Raw genomic sequence first — 21,700 nt, forward strand, 5'->3', positions numbered from 1 at the left:
CTTTCACGAGTGTTTGGTTATGTGTGACGTTCACAGCAGAATTCTTTACTTTCGGTCACATTCTTTAATTTCGGTCTTTTACAGTTAACATATACATGTCTCAAGTTTGTAGAAGAGCTGTACAAAGTACATGTTTCTAAGTTGCTCATTCAGACTAGTCTGATCCTCACCAGTGTTATCAGTGCCTGGGTAGTACTGAAAATGTTTAATAGGCCTAAAATTAAGAACAGGATGATTTAAGAACAGGAGTAAATTGTGAACTACAAAATTAATACACTTTCACAGTGTAATAAAGAATCACTATTTATCAACCAATCAACACTGTCCATGGACAGAGTGATTAAAATTCAAATAAACAAAAAGTATATTACAGCTTGTATATTGAAATTAACTTACATTAATTACTGTGTACTGTGAGTGAATGTATGAGAAAACAGAAAAATGTAAAGAGAATCATATCAAATAAATTTGAATAAGACTAAAACCCAGTTTTGAAATTAATAAAAAAATAATATTTTAACAATGTGTTTAATTCCTTGAGAAAATGAACTACACTATTAAATAATTAATTTACACACTAGTGGAACTATAATCCACTTTTCAGCTCAGCTTAATACACCTTGTATTTTCGATATGATTTTATTCGTTTTTAATATCTTTTATTGGAAACTTTATGAATTTTGAAAAAGAAAAGTATCTTTTAAGATGATGGTACATCTTTGCATATTTTTTTATATAAAACTGCACCCAACTTATCAAAACAAATGAATTAAAATGTAGATACCCAATTGTTCATTAGACTCTTAAGATCCCCAGATTTAAATCTTATTAAAAAAGTTAATACAGAAGATTAACAATGATCTACAAAGAAAAACCTTTTACATCACTGATTGACATTACACATATTCTGCAACAAAAAATTAAAAATAATTGCAAAAAGGCAGTAACACACAGTTTTTTGTGGTTATGAGCAATATGTATACATCTAAAAATGTAATAATTGAAACAACTGTTTTGTTAAGAATCTTTTATTTATCATGAAATAACATTTACTCGACAACATAAAAATAAAATAATGTTAACACTAAAATATATTTTCATTTTTTCTTTTAATTGGAATCAAATCTTTTTTTTTTATAAACCAGCAGTAGTAGTAAGCTATGATTTGATGGGTCCCAGCAGCTTTAGTATTGAATCTTCATGGTACTTACTGCCCTCATGTAATCTATCTCCTTGATTAATGCTAACTGCACCAAGATGCTATCCCATAAACATAGCAGTAATATTCTGTGAAACCACCTTTTGCATGGTCCATTAAAATAGCAGTGACCTTCAAATTCCCACAAACTTGCCATTTATTATTAATTGAATTATTAGATTAAATTATAACAAATAACAAGAGCTAATCAGATTTTTACCATTAATAAAATAATTTTCAGTGATGGTGGATCAATCTCCAAACAACCTGAGGTATACTCAAAATATAAAAAAAAATATTTCAAGGTATGTACCCAAGAAAAGGAACATTCTACAAACTGGATAAAGGAACTATAATCCCTGTATTTCCATCATATTAGAGAATACAAACAAAAAAATTACCAACCCATTTTTACCTCCACATAAGAGAAATAAAAGTTTAGTTTCAAGGAAAGGATGTAAAACAAATGATTCATTTAAGAATAAATTTATTACCACAAAATAAATGATATTAATGGTTTTCGATAGTTGATCTTGGCTTTATGATTTGTTTTCTTAAAGAAAGGCCGTAGATTACTGCCAAACCAGAATAATATAGAATTTGAATTCAAAACAACTGATTAATATTCAAGTTAAGAATGTTTAACGAATATAAAATTTAAATTACGTGAGGCATCCTCTAATACATTAAAGTTCCCATTTTTATTCAATGTGTACTGAAGACAATTTTTTTGGGAACTTTGAGTGATAAGATTAGGAAATAATAATAATAAATTCCTATATATATATAAACATATAAATTGTAGATATAAAAATCCATACACCTGGTTAAACTGCTTAGGCTCTTGAAATATAAATCGGTGTAGAATGCTAGTAGTTTTTTAAAGTTAAGAGGAATGGTTTTCAAACAAATGTTAATCTTGATAGGAATTAGAATGCTCAGGTGATCAAAATATATTATTTTATATTTCAACCCTTTGAAAGTATATGGTATGGAAGCATGAACCTAAAAATAAGAGTTTAAAAGATCCAAATTTATTTCTATGAGAATGTATTAGAAACTGTTATAGCTTGGATGTATAAAATGAGCGACGTCAATGTTTTGCATCACATGCACAAAGAACTGGAAGTTATGAAAACTGTGATTAGTGAATAAATATGAAGTGCATTAAGGGAATAAAAATAACAGTGACGCAATTTATAATTCAAAGGAAATTAAATGGGTCCACTGCAAATCAACAAAACTGTTTGGAGCAACAGTCAACAAATTTTAAACATACCAGACTGATGACCTTTAACAGATGGCACAAGAAGAATTCTTATTGTGAATGATTTAATTTTATAAAAAATTATGAATTAAATAATAAAAATTACATTTTTATTATTTGTATTTAAAATAATATAAAACATTAACATTTATAATTCTAAATTATTTTTAAAAGTAATTAAAATTTTAAATAGTATAATGTAAATTAGCATTTACATTTTTCTACAGTATTTTAATGTTGCATTGTAAGTTGAAGTTTTATTTTAAAAAATTAACAGAACTAGTAATAAAAATATAATTAAAAATTCAATAAAAAAAAATCATTTTTTATACACACTTCATAAAATATGAACTGTACAAGAAATTAGTCAATATTTTAACTTTTTAAACTTAGGTAATTTTTTTGGGTACCAGCCACTCATTTAAATTAAAATTATATTGTGAAATATAGATTTAAAGATGAATAAATACCCATTAAAATACGATAAAAAATATACACTTACAACATACAACTAATAGCTTAAATAATAAATTCCCAGTAATCCACAATTATAATGTATACACAAGAAAAATCAATTTCTTTTCAATTTGCAATCATTCTTCAATTATTTATACATTTGTACAAGTGTATAACATTTATAAATTTATGTATACATTTGTACCAGCAAATAAATAACATACAAGCTTTGATATTGATTACCTAATGACCTGTAATGTTTAACAACAATTTAATTTCAGGTATAACTAATCAACTGTTTTAGATTAAATAAAATTTCAATTCAGTAAACCCTTGAAAAAATTTTAAATTATGAGAAAGACAAGATCCTAAATAATAAGATATAGACCTTTATCAGTTTTAAGAAAGCCTAAAATACTGTCCGCTGTAGGTGACTGTCTAACCTACAGGACAGAGGTCCTGTAGATGAGTACTTTTTACCTCTGTCTTGTCAGTATTTTTCACTAAGGAGAAAATTAGAACCTGTAAAAATGACAAAATAAATATAAAAACTATGAAAGTACAGAATTAACTAAAGTTATATGCTAGATAGAATGGTGAATTACACCAACGAGATGGGTACTTCTACCCATCCTCTATCCTTTTTTCTTATCCCGATTCATTCTTTCCCATTATTGGTTCCGAGAGGTGTAGTTTTGATCCTACTAGATACTTCCTACTGAAAATGCCAGAATCTGACGATAGAGATGTAACAACACGGAATTAATGAAATGGAAGAAGCATGTGCAAATTTAAGAAGCACTGGGTTATTAAAACCAGTAAATCCTTAATGTTACATGATGGTGGAAGCTGTGCCTGGCTAATTGTGAATAACCTTGAGATTTTTTCCTACCTAGTAGCTGCAGAATAAGCCTGGTGGGTAAAGTCAGATAAATCCAAGTCTCGTTTAAAAAAAATACTACAATTGGAGAACTATGGTTATTCATCAATGACAGTGCAAACAGAAAAATGGGAAATGAAGACTACACACGCTGAAAACCAGAACATTAGTTAAAAGCAATGAATGAAATGGAGGAGGCAATTTTTAGATTACAAGAAGCAATTGAGAATTTTTAAAAGTTTTAAATTATGAAATATCTGATAATAGAAATATCATAGGGAACATTGTAATACAGTATAGGTAACAGGAAGCTTTATCAAAGTTTTGTATGAGACAAGAAAGCCAAAGCAGATACTAATTGAATAAACAAAAACTATGATAATGATATATTTCAATAGCTTTTATGTTTACATTATGCATAAAACAAACATTAAGATTTTTATATTATATAAAACAGATGTCACTCCACAATGTCATTCTTATTAATCACAATCTGCGCCATTTACTTTTTAATACTATGACCTTAGATGTGCTTTAAATTCATACTTATTTTAACACTTAAACTGAAAACTCGGTCTCAAGGCCCTGGGAAAATTTCATTAGTTAGTATTGGCAGCATTGACTGACCCATTGTTATGACTCATCTTCATCCCTCCCTTGTCACACAACTTTTTGTTTATATTAATTTAGTTGTTAACCTTGACGCATTGTTGTTTAAAAATGTGTTGGTCTCAGTGACGTACGGTTTCTGTTTATGTATTTCACAGCATGGTCTCATATACTGAAGGTTTCGGTTTACATGTATGTGATATAGCCTAACATTTATGTACAAAAAATTTGTCTATTATCCACATCTGCATAAGTTATAATCCTTGTAATTTTCTTGCAGGTTTTATAACACCTGCAAGAAATATAATAATATTCTTACTAAGTGTGCGAGAACAAATGAAGACTTTGGGAAACCAATCTGAGAGACAGGTTTTGGCAGCTACTGTTTGATGACACAATCATAAGTACAATTGTCACCAATACCAAGAAAAAGTAAGAGCAGGGTTTTCTTTAGAAATGAAAATAAATAATTACAAGAACACAGATAATGAAGAAATAAACATTCTGATATGTTTGCTATTATCTTCAGTCCAAACAATGACAAAATAACTTCTTCATGAAAGATGTTTTCAGGAGACCCATATATACAGCTTATATGTCTGAGAGGAGGTTTGAAATCTTATAAAATATTGGCACTGTACATGCCTTTATTTTGTTTATGAATTTCAAAGATACTCCTGCAATGCACAGTTTCGATTTTTTAAAGGAATTAGGCTACGATCTTATTGTTCCTCACCTTCAAAATATTCACTGTGCCTAGTATTCAGTAAATTTTAAGGAAATTATAAAGAAAACTTTACAAGAAAATTTTTTCTAGGAACTAGGAGACCTAGAAGCAAGAAGGTCCCAGGGACTGTCTAGTGAAAAGAAAAACCTGTGCAATTTGTCCATCATCAAAATAAAGAAAAACTGTATATATGTGCACCAAGTGTAAAACGCTATTTGTCTTGAGTGCAGTAGGAAGGTATGTGTAGAATGCTAAAAAGTTGTCAACTAAAAATTTAGGTTGTGCTATTATTCATTTTTTATTATTGCCGTTATCCTTTTTTGTATTTTAATTTATTTGTTTCTCTTATTTATTCTCATTTTATATAAAAATATATGTAGTTTTTCTAAAAATCATTAAAAACATACATAATAAACATTTTTGCTGAATGAAATTTTTACATTAAAAAATGAAATTATTTCCCTTAAAATATTGTTTTTTTTTTTTTTAGAAATGCTTTTTGAATTTGCCTGTTACTATTTAATACATAAAGATGTGATATAATTGTTTAATTCCTTACGTTGGTCTCAAAGACCTGGAATGTTGGTAGAAGTGATAACAAGAAAAATTATATTATGATAGGTAAAATAAAAGCCAAATCTTAGCTGGGAGTCAAACCACCTTACCTAATTCCAGAATGGTTGGTTACATTATATAAACTGGCCATCTCATACCCCCCCCCCTCTCCGTGATGAAGAAGATAACCCACCTTGTGACATTGTCAGTTGCCACACCTCCCCCTCCATTCCTAGCCATGATTGGTTTAATCAGACGACACATAAACTGGCCAGTTAGATATTTTTTTTTTTATAATAAACAAATTTATTGCAGATAATTGTGATGAAGCAATACCATGATTAATATATTAACTTATACAAGCTTTCAAAATGTTTTCACTGGATTTAAAGTCATATTAATTTTCAAATAAATAAATTTAATTTCAATTAAATAGTTAGACTATATATATATATATATACATACATATTTAAACTTTGATTTAATAATTAAGAAAGGTTAGTAATAAAATATTTTTCTTGTGTCGGTTGTAAAAACGATAGTTTCTCAATTATGTCTCCTGAAAATAGAGATGAAATTTTAAAAAGATTTTATGCTTTAGCTTATGAAAACGAGAAAAATGTAGTATTTCTCTAAGGGCTTATAGAAGCTTACAACATTAAACAACAGCTAAGGAAAGAAGAAGACAGTAGATTAAATAATCTGAGTAACATGCTATAGTTGGTAGTACCAGACAAAAAGTATGTTAAAAGCATTTTTGTTACTGCATGCTGTATCCAGGAAAAAGTTAAAAGATAAACATGGAAAAGATCCTGAAGCAAGTGCAATTTCAGCTAAAACAAGAGCTCTCATTGTACAATAAATAAAAATTTCCTTGTAAAGAAAGCCATTACTCGAGTAGGAATTACAAATATCTTCAGCAAGATTAAAAGTTAAAATTTTACATTCTCTATTTCTGGAAAAGTTTCCTATTAATAAAATTGGTTATGATTTCTGAATTTTTCCATGAAAATTTTGATTTAATCTTTAATAGGCCGCAGGTGGATTCTTGCCAAGAAATTAAAGTAAATCTAAAAACTCATCACATCAATAATGCAGCTGCAGAATTAGCTGTCACTCTTGTGGCATAGCAGTTTCACAGATGGTGGCAGTGAATTGAGGGCTTTTTAGTCCAGCATGATCTAAAGGTATATAATGTACCTGGTGAGTTGCCCACCTACATAGTTATGATAGATGGGTGTCGATTGTTTGATGGAATGAACATTGATGTTACAATTGGTAGGTTTATCCCTGCCAATGTTTGTAATAGAAAGGTAGTTGATGATTATTCAAGTGATCGATTGATTGTCTACGAGACTGCTGGTGGCTTGACAGAACACTACAGAAGTAACGTTCTGGTTCATCAGGGTATCTCCGCACAGGCGTGTGGACTGTTAGAAATTTGTTGATTTTCTTTCAACCAGGTTCTGAGTTTTGCATCGGAGTCTGGATTTGGAAGATCTGGCAGTTGGTTTGTCAACAGCTTTGCTTGATGCTGCTGAGTGTTCAATTCCCTTCCGGTTGAGAGAGGATTACATTATGGTGGAATAGCGAACTGCTGCATGAAGAGGGTGTTAGTCATTTGCGAAAAGCTTTTCAACATGAGAGTGATCCAGAATGGCGGCAGTCCTTGTTGCTGAACACAGAAATCTGAAATCTCATTACTTTCATAAAATCTGGACTGCAAAAAAGGACTCCTTGCATTCCTTTGCTTCATGAGCAGGGGAACAGGGATCCCTGGGGTGTAGTATACAGGTTCTTGGGACAAAAATTACAACAATCTTCTGTCTGCTCTCTTGACCAGGTTTGATGTAATTTCAGATAATTCTGAAATTATACAATAATTAAAAGACGATTTACTGTCTGATGATAGTGAAGCTGGAGAGACCACATACCACCTGCAGGTGCAGCAAGAGGTTGCTAAGTTCTGCAAGGGGCGCAGTATCTTTAGAGATTACTGAAGCAGAAGTGTGTCAAGCTAACTGTAGTTTAAGTAGGGGAAAGGCCCCAGGGTTTGATGGAATAATGGTTTAGGGAATAATTCTTGTTCACTCAGTTGGGGTGAGTGTGAGAGTTATCACACAAATTTTTAATAAATTGTTGTTTGGTGGATACTTCCCTGTGAGTTGTAAGATGTAAAATTGTTGTTTAAAGGTGGCAACAAAAATCCTGCCATTACTTCTTTGAACAGACCTTTGACATTGCTTCCGGTTATTGGTAAGGTCTTTGAAAAGGTTCTGTATCTGCACAAAAATGAGAGGTTAACCTTGCAGGGATTGTTGATGGAGAATCAGTACGAGTTTCATCTCGGAAAGGGTACTGAGGACAACAGAGTCCATGTGATGAGTGTGTGGTAACGACCAGTAAGATGGAATATGTACTGGGAATTTTCCTGGACATTTAATAATTTATGGTGGTCTTCTGCTATTTGCAAACTCCAAAAAAAAGAATGCACTGTAAGTGAATTGCAAGTTTCAAAAGTTACTTGTCACTGAGATGTGCTGCTTTGTGAGGGCAGCTATGAATTTGGCAAGACGCTGTCTAAGGGATGTCCCTGGGGCAACATGTTGGGTCCTTTATTGTAGGTGGTAGTGTCTGATTCTCTCCTGTGACTGAGGTTGCCCAGTGGGTGTTGTGTAGTGGCTTATGCTGACGAAGGGCTCCTGCTGGTTCAAGGAGCCTCACAGAGGGAGGTTGAATTCAGAGTCACACAAGCTTGCAGGATGCTTGAGCTGTGGGGTCATCAACACAAAATGACATTTAGCCCGGAAAAGACCATGATGATGCTCCTCAAAGGCCATTTGGTAGTGAGTCGGCAAATCCATATTTCGATGGCAGGCCAGCAGATTAGGTATGTTCAGTTCAAAAGTACCACGAAGTGTTTCTTGATAAGAAACTGCAAATTAAGAAACATCTTCAAATCATCACAGACAAGGCCTGCAATGCCTTTTTCGGTATTAGATGTGTGATCAATCCTGCCTTGGGGGGGGGGGGGGGGTCTTAATTTTAAGGCCATGAGCATTCTGTATAAAGGTGGGTGCTATATGTGATGCCTGTTTGGGTGGATAGGCTGAAATATAAAAGTTATTGGGGTATATTATTAAGTGCTCAACACCTAATGTTGTTAACGATAACAGGTGGCTACATTTCATGGGAGGTAGTCTTGGTGATTGCAAGTATGAAACCAATACGACTAGATTACATCTGAGAAGCAGCAGCGGTATGTTGCTAAAAAGTCTGGTAAGTTGACTTCACATAGTTCGAGAAATTGAACAGTATGGCAATGCCTTGTGGCAGGCCAGATGAGATGAGGATGTGGGTGAGTGTTATATGCATGATCTCTTTCCAAATTTTGTTGGTTTGTGGGACGACTCTTGGGCACATGGGTACACCGTAATAAATATATGATGCAATTTATTTCCGGCCATGGTGCTTTTAGGGACAGACTGCAGAAATTCAGCCTGGTAGATTCTGGGATGTGTCCTCAGTGTGGACAATTGAATGACACCTATCATGTTTTTATGAGTGCTCGAAGTATGAGTTAGTATGTATGGACACTATCTGTCACCTTGATCTTGTCAGGTTGGCGTTGAATATCGGTGTAAACTGCAGGATCCAGGCTGAATGGGCGATAATGGAGAGTTTTATAATGTACTTAGCAAAGGAAAGGATTGTTGAGGGGATCCTAGAGCCCTGCTTGGATTTCTCTTGTATTCTGTTTTTGTTGAGGTTTTGTTTTATTAATTATGTTTTTGTAAAACAAAGGTGTCATGCTTCCATCTAAATAACAAGTTTTCTAGTAGAGATTAAAATTCTATTCAAGACTACATGGCTCTTTCACAATAAGACACCAAAGTACCTAGGTGTGACATTTAATAGGATGCTTTCATTTAAGGAGCAACTAATGAAAACTGCAGAGAAATTGAAAACGAGAAACAATATTATACATAAGCTCTGTGTCATTATGCATTGTGCAAATCAGCTCTGAACCTTGTCTTCTTGACAGTGGAATAATATTGTGCGCCAGCGTGGCTTAACAGCCCTTATGATCATAGAAATGATGCTCAACTTAATAACACTAAGAGAGTGATTGCTGGGGTTATCAGGTTTACTCCTATCGATGGCTCCCAGTATTGAGCCGTATGAATGTTCTTACAAGAGAATACAAGAAGATTGTGGACCATTGAAACCTACCAATACACGAGCACATTGAGAATGCCAATCATGGTGGCCTTCAATCTAGAAAGCCATCTATCAAAACACCAATTGCTACCACAGAGGAAGAATTCAACCTGACTGACGCCTGGCATCAAGAGTGGACCACAAAGCAGAATAACCAAATTCCATAAATTACTCAAAAGCCACCAGGTTTTGACTTGCCACGTTCGACATGGTCAACATTAAACAGAATATGAACTCAGCATGGTAGGTCGCCTATTTCCTGTATAAAAGGGGTAAAACACTGACGCTCCTTTGCGAGTGTGGTGAAAATCAAACTGTTAAATACATCACAGAAGTTTGCCCTAGGACAGCTTTTGAAGGAACTCCTTTAGATTTCCTGATGGCAACTCCAGAATCAGTAGCTTATATTAATTTGTTAAATGTGTGTTTGTAATTTTTGACTATATTCATAAAACATGAACAGATACTTCAGTGGCGTGTTGGCAAAGAACTTAATATGAATGATGAAGATTGTTACCAAGAGTGAACATTTTTACAGTACAAATAATCCTTTTATTATATAAATTATTTTTTTAATGTTATCAGCACAACACCACAAAGAACACATTATTTATTATTTATAAAAAATATATTTTGAAAAAACAATTATACATAAATTTAAATTTATATTACATATACAATAAAAAATGGAAAAGGTTATAATAATAATAATAATTGTATCATACAATTACATATTGTAGTATACAATTATTATATATCATTTTAATATATATCCATAAATAATCATAAAAAAAAGAAAATAAATAAAAGCTACTTATAGAGGTCAGGACAACATAGAAAAACATATATAACATGAAAGTAGAAAAAGTAGTGTTTAAAATAAACTAAATGAAAAATAGAATCATTACTATAAAAATAAAACAAATCACACTTTACACATTCTTCACTTTAAATGAAACATACTTCTAAATAGAAAAAAAATTCAAATCATTATAGGTGAAAAGTTTAATAATCTTCTTTTAACCATTATGAACACAAAATTACCAATGTTTAGGAATAAGACTTAAATCAACTGTAAATACCCTGCTAATCAGGCATTCTCCAACCTGAAAAAAAAAAAATATGAGCATCAGCTGAATAGCTACATTTAAAATCTAAGCTAATAATATAATAGTAAAGTTATAAAGAGGTATACAGAGAAAGAAATTGACATAAATATGACAAAAGAGAATTAGCCAAGACAAAATAAAGTCAGGCAAAAGATGCAACAGGTTCTTACCAAAGTAAAAAAAAAATAATTCAGAAAAAGTAAAACTGCAATTATAGTTAATACAAGGTTAATACGTTCAAAAGTAATAGCTGATTGGTGACAAAATGAAAACGGTTGAAAAAATGAAAAATTTATTAGTTCAAATACCTACACATTTACTTTATTTTTCTACATAATCATGTATCAAAACACTTTGATTCATTGAAGCTTTTTCAAACCCACTACATAAAATCCTGCCGCCTGGGACTGAATCCACTTTTGTAGAGATTTTCAACTATTCACTTTCCTCAAATTGCTGAGATGCAAGCCAGTTTTTGAGGTGTAGGAAGAGATGATAAGTAATGAGGATGAGATTAAGATTGTAAGGGATGATCAAAAATCTCCCTCCGAATTTTTGAATTGTTTCTGTTGTGCATGCATTATTGTGAATAACAATTCCTGATCTCAGCATTTCCAGTCGTCCATTGATTTTGAATGGCACAACACAGATAGAAAGCGTTTCACAATAGACTTGTATTGTGATGGATGTTTCAGTTTCCATAAAATGAATCAAAAGCACACCCTTATGGTAACAAAATAAAATTGTCATGGTTTTCCTTCAAGACTGGGCTTGTTTGAATTTTTTGGCTTAGGTGAATTGGAATGCCACTGTTTGGACTGCTGTTTCGTCTCAGCATTAGATGTACAAAATCCATCTTTCATTACCAGTGACAATATGGAAAAAAATTTGTCTTCTTCCTGGTTAAAGAGGTCGAAAAAACAGGTACAGATATCATTCTGCAATCTTTGTTAGCACCTATCAATATTTTCAGCACCCATTGTGCACAGTTTGTGATAGCCTAGAGTGTCAGTCACAATTTTCAACAATATTGTCTTTGAAATTTCTGGAAATGCTAGATAATGATTGCTAATCATAAAACAATGATTTTCTCTCACTTTTGCATTCACATGTTCAATGAAATCATCAGTCTCGACAGTAGGCCTGCCACTTCTGTGTTCGTTGTGAATATTGAATGTCCTTCGTTAAACTCATTACAACATTGACTTACTTTTCCTTCATTCATTGTGGTAGGCCTACATGTTTCACACAATTGAATTTCAGCAGCTTTATGTCCTCTTGAATTTAGGAATCTGACACCTCGTAGAGTAATGGCTTTTATGGTTAATCGCGATGAACTTATACAAACAGCAGAGAATAAACAACATGACACATTTTCTCATTATGTATGAATATAAAAATTACCAAAATCAAAAGAATAAACTTAAATTATCTTCATATCTACAACTAAATCAGCTGTATATGAATTATTGGAGGTAAATCATAACTTCAACCAGGCCATATCTTCATTCATTCCAACCATTCTATATCCATGTTTTCTTTGAATTATGATATTGTAATACAGGAATAGAAAAAAAACTGGAAGTAAAGATGAGGAATGAAACTTGAATTTCTTAATTAATTCCACTTCCAGTCATTCTAATAATCTATGAGGTAATTTTTCACTGAGGCAATGAATCTAATTCAGACTTATGAGGGCAAATCAAAAATTATCTATACCTTCACCAAAATACATCTTCAAGGTTGTCATACTACCTTCTGTGAATGCATCCTTAAGAGTTTGTACAAGTGTGGTCAACTGGGCAAAATTTGATCCAATCGTGTCTTTTGACTTCCAGCTATTAGCATAAACATGTACACTGCTAGAAATTTGTACCAAGGAACAATGAGCAGTGATCAGATTTCTCTGGTTGGAAAGTGTGAAAGGGACTGAAATTCATTGTAGACTTTTATCATTATACAGAGACAGTTCTTTATCACGTGGTTTTTTTTGTATATTTACAAGTTTAACAGTGGTCAGATGAGTGTGACATAAAGAGGGATCGAACTGTAAACCTTCACCACAGATGACAAGATTTAGCAAGCTTGAGAGGTGGTTCTGGCAAATAGGCAAGTTACCATCAGTGAGATAAAGTCTTCTCTGAAGTCATGGTTCTGCCCATCAAATCATTCTTGACAAGCTTGGTTTTTGTAAAGTCTGTGCACGATGAGTACCAAGACAGCTTACTGCAAAACACAAGCTCAAATGTGTTGATATCTGCCAACCCTTACTCAAATGTTTCAGTAAGAAAGGTGACACATATTTTTGAGCAGAATAGTCACCAGTGATGAAACATGGGTTCATCACTATGAGCCAGAAACAAAATGCTGGAGTATGGAGTATTACCTAGGATCTCCAACACAGAAAAAAGCCAAAATCAGCCAACAGTTATGCTAACTATTTTTTGAGATGCAAAATGGCCTACACTTGAAAACTTCATGGAAAGGAGGACTACGATCAACAAAACACGTTATAGTGAACGTTATGTTTACTTATAAAAGTTATTAGTTTAAGGTACTGAAATTCATCAATAATTTTGAAGTAAATTATCAGTTCCTAAATTTAAGATTTTTAAAATTAAAATATGAAAAGTGTTTTACAATCCAGTATACATAAGATAGAAATTTTGTGCTTGCGAATTCACTAACAAACTACTGTACAATCCACTGCTGAAAATGAAATGGGGTTCTGGTACACTACCATATTTTTCCTTTTTAATTGTATAGTCCACTAGTTCATCCCTGCATTCACCAGAATCCTGTTCACAACGAAAAATATTTTCAGTCCTGTGAAATTCTGTTAACTGCTAGTTTGTATACTTGCATTTCATGTTTTTGTGTCTAAGTATTATTTTATACTTAGTTGGAAAACAAACTTAAGACAGCAATTCGCAACAAACGCAGATGTCTGTTGTCAAAGTGTTGTACAATGCCCCCTGTCCAGACATGGCGCACCACAACATTAAGACCATCAAATAGTTGAATTTTGAAGTACTGGAATTGCTCCCTTCAAAACAGATCTTGTTTCTTCCAACTTTCATCTGTTTGGGGCTCTCAGAGTTGCTTTGCAAGGTCGTCAATTTTTCACAAACTTAAGATATAAAAATGTATAAAACTATGTATAAAAATGATGTATATGTTGAACCCCTCCCCCCTTTGTATAAATAAATAGTAAAACAAAAGTACAGATAACTTTTGACTTGCCCTCATAAAAGTTAAGTTAAATTTATACAAATATACAACTAAATTTTTTTTTCAAGATATAAATACATTATGTTAGATTACACCAGCAGTTAAAACATGCATACCAACTTTAGTAAACATCTCTTTAGCAGTTTTTGAACAAAGTGAACCACTGTTATAAAGCCTACAGATAGATAACATATAACGCTTTTACTCAACTCATTAAGATCAGCGTAAACCAAATTTTCAAAACATTTTTTCCAGATATTTTGGTATGAATACAAAGTTTCCTACATTATAAAGAAAGCATTATGCATGTATAAATGTAAATATATCTCTAGATGATACCTCAGAAGTATACCTAGAGGAATACCTATAGATGATGTCTGTAGATACTTTTATTATGTAAGTAATATACATACTACAGTGGTATCTGAACTAGAAAATGTAAAGAAGGAAATTCATCACAGGGATTTAAGCATAACAAGCAGCTAAAATCTGCAAGTAATTTGTTAAGACAGGCACTTTAAAATATTAAGTGTGAATTAAAAATATCACAAAAAAATGAAATATCAGTTTTAATTCAATAAGTTTTTACATATTATATGTGACAAAGACTTTTTCCAATCAGCTAACAATCCAGAATTTTTTTTTAACATTAATTTATCACATAAATTTAAAGCTTGTATGGCGAATTTTAATCAAATTAAAAACATATTATGGAAGTTACATTATATACAATAAAATTCTACTGTAAAATGTTAAACTAGTAATTATACAACAGATGTAAATATAAAATATTGAAATGTCAACACAGTAAAGTCAATTCAAATTAAATAACTTTAACAATCTACAGACCTTAAACAACAACTCACTTCTCGAAAAATAAAGAGAACATACAAATCATATAGTAATAATACTTAATCAAAAAGCAATTTAAAAGCAAAATACAACTAATATAATTGCAATTAATACTGACATCTGGACATATTCCAATTAAGGCTTCAGCATGACTAAAGAATTCTTCTTTTAATGATATGACAATAGTTTGTAATGTATTTGTTTTGTTATGAATATATGATGCAACCTTTCCAATATTTGTATTATCCAATGCAGCATCAATCTCATCCAGTACAAAAAATGGTGCAGGCTGGAAACTACAAAAAGATATTCATGTTTATTCTTAAAATATATTCTATGGTGTCGCAGAAGTAATAAGTTTATAGTACTGATCACAATATTACAACAGATTCTACCAATTAGTTACATTTACAACTATGTTATTTAATATTAAATTCCTGTATCAGTATCCTAAATTGCATGTAACACCATTTTAACATAACACTTACCTTTGTAAAAAAAAAATATATATATTTATAACAGAAAAACCAAAGGGAATTAAGAAAAATGAGATTTCTTTAAACTAAAATTCACCTAATAAATTTCAGTTTTTGAGATACAAAAACAAATGTAACACACACACACACACACACACACACACACACACACACACACACATTGGTAATGTATTATTTTTATTAAAATTATTTAATAAATATTCATAAATTATTTAACCTTGGATACAAAAGAATAAAATTCTAGCAAAATATAATAATTTTTTTTTTAATCATAAATCCACTAATATTAAGACCCTTGATATTCCGGTTGTAAAAAAAATGACATCTCACACAAATGATAATTATGAAATACATAAACTAAATTCACATCTGATCTATTTTTAGTAACTTCAATAAATATGTGTCTTTTAACTCAAAAGAAATCTGCTAAGAATAAAATCATCAGCTGGGGAGAAAGCAACTGGACCAATCACTGAAGTTTGATGCAGACAGGTGATTTTGTATTATGAAATGATTTTTCATTTTTTGTTAAAATTTTTTTATAATCAACAATCTTTGAGAAAACCATGGGAAATAGAAAAATATAATGGGATGATAATTTTTAGTAAATCGCAGACAAATAAGAAGGAAGTTCACACTGTCTTTGTAAATGATCTGAAGATATTTAAAACATTTTTGTCATTCAGAAATGATTTACTTTAGTACAATGACATAAAGCATGATTTCATTTTGATATTCAGTCATTTAAAAATAAAAAAATAAAAATTCTATCAATTCTTTAAATTTTTTAAAAATTTCTTTAATTTTTTTTTACGTTTTTTACAAATTAAAGATTAGGAGTTAGTTATTTTTAATTTGCCACTAAAAATGAAAAATCTAAAATTCAAAATTTTAAATTATTGAAAAAAGAATTTTTTTCTATTTCAATGTAGATTTCTTTTAACAATGATTTTATTATTATACTTCTTGTATTGTCTTATAATGTCTTGTATGTGGTATATACTGTGTGTCAGATGATTTAAATGATAGTTTCCCTTGTGAGATTGATGGTAAACTTGAATGATACAGTAATATTTTCAAATTAACAACACTCAATATACTGTTATTAGTATTGAGTGTATTGGTGTTATTAGTATAACACCAACATGTTGTTAGTTTACAACACAATCTGGTGTAATGATCCATTGATGTAACAAGTACAGCAGATATACAGACAACAATGAATGCAACTGTCTAGAGGATTCAAGAAAGTTCTATATATATATATATATATATATATATATATATATATATATATATATATAGTTATATATATATAATTCAAATAATTAATTAACATATTGGACACTGTGCTAATAGAATATTAAATGAAATATAAACCACCAAAACATACAAACAGATAAGTTAAATCTTACATCAATTCCAAGAAACAATTTTTGTGGGATTCCACATCTTCAGTTGTTATTAAATACTGCAATTATATTAAAACAAATTTATAATTTTTTAACCCTTTGAGCATAAACGTACAATCTGTCGGACGTTTCCCGTATAACCTAGAAACATCGTCAAGAACTTACGAATGTTTAGAAAATTCATGTTTAAACATAATTATCTTACAATATAGTTTATTTATTTTTGGCATCATTTAACAAAAAAAATATTATTTTATATTATAATATATAAATATAAAGCATTTGTTTTAAATTTTATTAAAAACCATATCGATTTTTACAAACAACTATGCAGATTACAGCTATAGGATTAAAAACTGAAATAAGGATTTTTTTGCATATTTCAGAAGGACCAAATTTCAGTGGATCAAAAAATTTTAAGATAAATTTTTAAAAATATTTTTTACTATAAAAATGTGTAATGCTAGCAAATTAGTCAGTATTGATTACAGTGTAATAGAGCACTTACTATCTTACTTAAAAACAAAAAAAAAAAATTATTAAATGTCATTTATTAAAACAGATTTTATGCATGTTTTAGTAAATGAGTGCAAAATATGGATATTTGGCGCGATGATTTAGGGCAAAATTTGTGAATAATTCATGATGCTTAAAGGGTTAATTTGTTAAAATTGTTTTCTTTTTTGAAAATTATTATGGATGTATATGCAAATTCCCCTGTCCAGTACTGTATGTACATTTTTGTTTTCTGATATATATAATGTCACCATATTTAAATATTGCATTATTTCAGTACTGGACAGTAGAATTTGCATATTTGTCCATAATAAATTTCAAAATCTTCAAAAAAGAAAACAACTTTGATAAATTAATAAATTAAAAATAATTATGTTTTTATGTAATTATAGAATTACATAGAATTATAGAATTAATTGTTTTACAATTGATTGTAAAACAATATAATAATGAAAACTGAAGTTTTCATTATAACAGAGTAATGTAATAAAACATTACACCATCTACATGGTTTATTTTAGTATTTTTATTTTTTATTTTTTTAATAAGCAGTTCATTAAATGAATTCAATCATGACTGAGGATGTAGGATTCCACGAAAGTATTATCATGATAAAATTAAGGTGAGGTATGTCTTATCTCAATATTCTGTGCTAGGTTGTTTATGTTATAGATTTTAAAATATAATTTAACAATACAGAGGAATAATATGAATCTTAAAAGGATTAATTTCAATAAAATTATATATATATATTATAACAAAACAATATAAGTGTAATGAAGAATATAGAATGAAATCTAATAATCAATACAGAATAAAACATACACTTAAAAAGTATAAAGAAATAAGGCACTAATTTAAGAATAAAATTAATTTGTTTGACAAATAAATTAACTTTCAACTATAAAAAAATACTAACAAGATTTCAAGATTTTAAAAAACTCAAAATTTAATTCCATCAGCAAAGTACTTATTACTACTATATCAGCTATGTAGTTAGTTAACAGACAATTAAGCTTACTTAATAACTTACCTATGAATAGCAAATAAAAGTGCCAGTGCAGCAACAGTCTTTTCCCCTCCTGATAAATTAGACATAGGTTGAAAACGTTTTCCAGGAGCAACACAATTATAATTTATACCGTCAAGATATGGTTCTTCTGGATTTTCTGGTCCAAGGAATGCTTGTGCAGATTGATTTTTAGCTAGAGACTGAAGAGGAAAGAATTATTAAAAATTTTGATAGACATGAAAGTAATAAATAAGATTGCAGAATGGTAAAATACATCTTTAACTTAAATACAACAGAATTCTGTAACAAATCCATTAAGTTGAATAAACTGTTTAAAGGAAAACCTGACAAAGGGAACAGATATTACATTATGAGGAGAAATATTTGCAGAATAACATGAGATTTGTGAACTGCAGTCTAACCCAATGACTAGGAAATAAAAGGAAAGGATGTTGGTAATATGAACATGCATCAATTTGCTTATAACATACTGTAGACTATATGTAAACATATGTTCCATGTATTTTTTGTAAAAATGAGGAAACAACAATGTTTGAATCATTTCAATAAACAATTGTGGGAGTTTGTCTTTGGAATTGGTAAAGCATTTTTCAGACATTAAGTCAAGGTAATCATCAAAAATTTGAAATATTGACATTACCGAACCACTCTGAAAAAATTAATGAGACAATTTTGATAATCATAAAACAAAAAATAAAATTTATCATTATAAGTTTTTTAAAAATATTTTTCACAATTTAGATGTTATACTTTTTCAGAGTTCTCATCAATCATTTTTTTTTATGGTGTACTAATCAATGATACTTACCGAACAAACACGAATGAATTCTTCCTATTCTCATGTATTTACAACTTCAGCTTATATTAAAAGATTAACAAAAATAAAACAATAATTGTATTGTTTTGATAAAAATTAAAATAATTTAATAAACAGAAGATCCCTACGACAGCGAAACTAGCCAATCAATGGTTATGACAATTATTACAACTTCCAATATTTCTAGAATTACAGTAGATAATATGAAGAGTTTTAAGTAAAGAAAGTCATTTTTCTTTGAAAGTAACTAAGTAGTAGAGCTTTGTAAATCGGATTAAGCTGGTCTATAAAAATAAATTATAATATTAAAAATTTATACCTTATAAATATTATCAATTTCATTAGCAACATGTTCAAAACATGTCAGAAATTTATCATGTCTTTCTTTTTTAACTCTTCCAAATGCTTGCTTCGCTCTTTTAGCACGTCTACGAGCCGCTTCAAATTCTTCATTTGTTTCTTGTAATTTTTCTCTAGCCATTTCTAATTTTTGTATAGCCTGAAAAATAAATTACAAGTATAATATAAACATAAAAAATAACAGTAATCTGAGATATACATTGTGAATCACAAGTATTTCAACCTTCAATTAAAAGTTGAATGGAGTGGAAAATTAACCTTTAAGATTAGCGTAGCTGTGCAAGTAAGTACTAAACAACCTTGTAAAAAAGTAAAACATAATGATAACAATAATACCAATGGCATGTATCCTTTAAATCAACTAATAGGAATTGTTAATAAACACTCAACTATGTTGTTCATTCTTGATAATTACTTTAGATCACACTCATTTTAGGGAAACTGGTCTAACATGGATGAACAAAAAATGATCCCACCAACTTACAGTTCTGATGATGAATCACAAGAAATATCACAAATCTTTATAAACTTACAAAATCAATGCAAAGACTGTCTCAACATACTGGAATTTTGTTTTGATGTGTTCATCAAGACAAAAAAAAGAAGATTTTTGACCACATATTTATGTTGTGCACAAATGTTAAGAAGCTGATTAGGAAAAAAACATTTACTATTATTGTCGATGAATTATTCAGTTTGTTCAACATTTTTCGAGTCTTGATTCCTTTTAAGAAGAAGCCTGATTTTATCGCACTAGTTTTGTAAACAGCCCAGACTAATGGATGTAGATCCAAACCCGTGTGTAATCTACAAACTACATTATATTTATAAAGGTAGGAGAATTTAGTCTATTCTCTTTCTCAGTTGTACACCAACTTTTTCATATAAACAATAATAACTAAATGTTATCAGTATATTATGATTCTGTTTACAATACTGCTAGAAGATGAAGACTGTTGACTAAGAAGGATAGTACAATAGCAGAATAACAATACTAATAATAATACAACAGCAAACAATTTAATACTGCATAATTTCTTTAGAGAAAATAATTTCTAATTGACTACCACTACCTAAATCAGAAAACTTACTTACCTCCTTGGATTATTTCTTTAGGTTTGGTTAAAAAAAAAAGTAGAAAAATAACCCTTTTATTCACGCTAACTCAAACAGAACACTGAAAATGAAACATCCTACATCAGTACAAGAACTATTAAAACAGAAGCAACTACTTTGAAGAAACATTAATTCCTCGTAGTTTTAGGTGGACATTTTGAGTACTTTCTGTTAAAAAAAAGAAGATCTCTCACAATATAATATAGATTATTCTGAATATGAGTTGCTTAAATTTTTATTAGTATGTTATCCTACAGATTTAAAAAATAAATTAACTAATAAATAAATGAAAAGAATTTAAAAAATACTTCACTGATTAAGACAGCATCAAAAATCTGTCTAAAAATTGATATTTTAATAATGTTCCTGAAACAGTAATAAAGATTTATTTATAATAACTGGATTTCCTTTTTTTATTTCTATAATTTGCATTCATTACAGCAACCAGTTATTGCTCATTAATTGTTACTAATTTACAAATTAAGATGTTAAAATCATCTGTCATTTGTATCTTATAATATGCCCCAATAATCTTCATTAGATTAATTTTAAAAAAAAATTGCCTAATGATAATATTTATTCAAGTAATACATAATTTCATTAAAATTTTCATGATGACTGCACGCAATTAGTTAAGTTCTGCCAAATAACTGTCCAAAGCATATAAAAATAGTCTGTACTATGGAAAAAACACATAATTTTTTTTAAAGATAGATTCTTAAGACTGAAAGCCAAAGAATATTGTAAGGACTAAATAATTTTAGTTTTTTTTTTTAATTGGTAAACACTTGAAAATGAAAGATAAATAAATGTATAATACCTACATTATTGATGAACATTTAAA

The 21,700-nt window shown here is 29.9% G+C and overlaps 1 protein-coding gene across 1 annotated transcript in view; it reads right to left on the reverse strand.

Moving 5' to 3' along the window:
- Nucleotides 1-10,519: 10,519 nt before the first annotated feature.
- The window catches only part of LOC142329744 (structural maintenance of chromosomes protein 1A-like), a 58,173-nt gene continuing 46,992 nt past the window's right edge, over nt 10,520-21,700 (reverse strand). The window contains exons 20-23 of the mRNA XM_075374491.1: nt 19,700-19,879; nt 18,564-18,742; nt 15,224-15,401; nt 10,520-11,019 (exon numbers count right to left, since the gene is read on the reverse strand). Coding sequence (XP_075230606.1) covers nt 10,954-11,019; nt 15,224-15,401; nt 18,564-18,742; nt 19,700-19,879 — 603 coding nt within the window. The 3' untranslated portion in view covers nt 10,520-10,953. The remainder of the gene's footprint in view (nt 11,020-15,223; nt 15,402-18,563; nt 18,743-19,699; nt 19,880-21,700) is intronic.

The sequence above is a fragment of the Lycorma delicatula genome, chromosome 9 (genome assembly GCF_047948215.1).
Source record: "Lycorma delicatula isolate Av1 chromosome 9, ASM4794821v1, whole genome shotgun sequence".
NCBI lineage: Eukaryota > Metazoa > Arthropoda > Insecta > Hemiptera > Fulgoridae > Lycorma > Lycorma delicatula.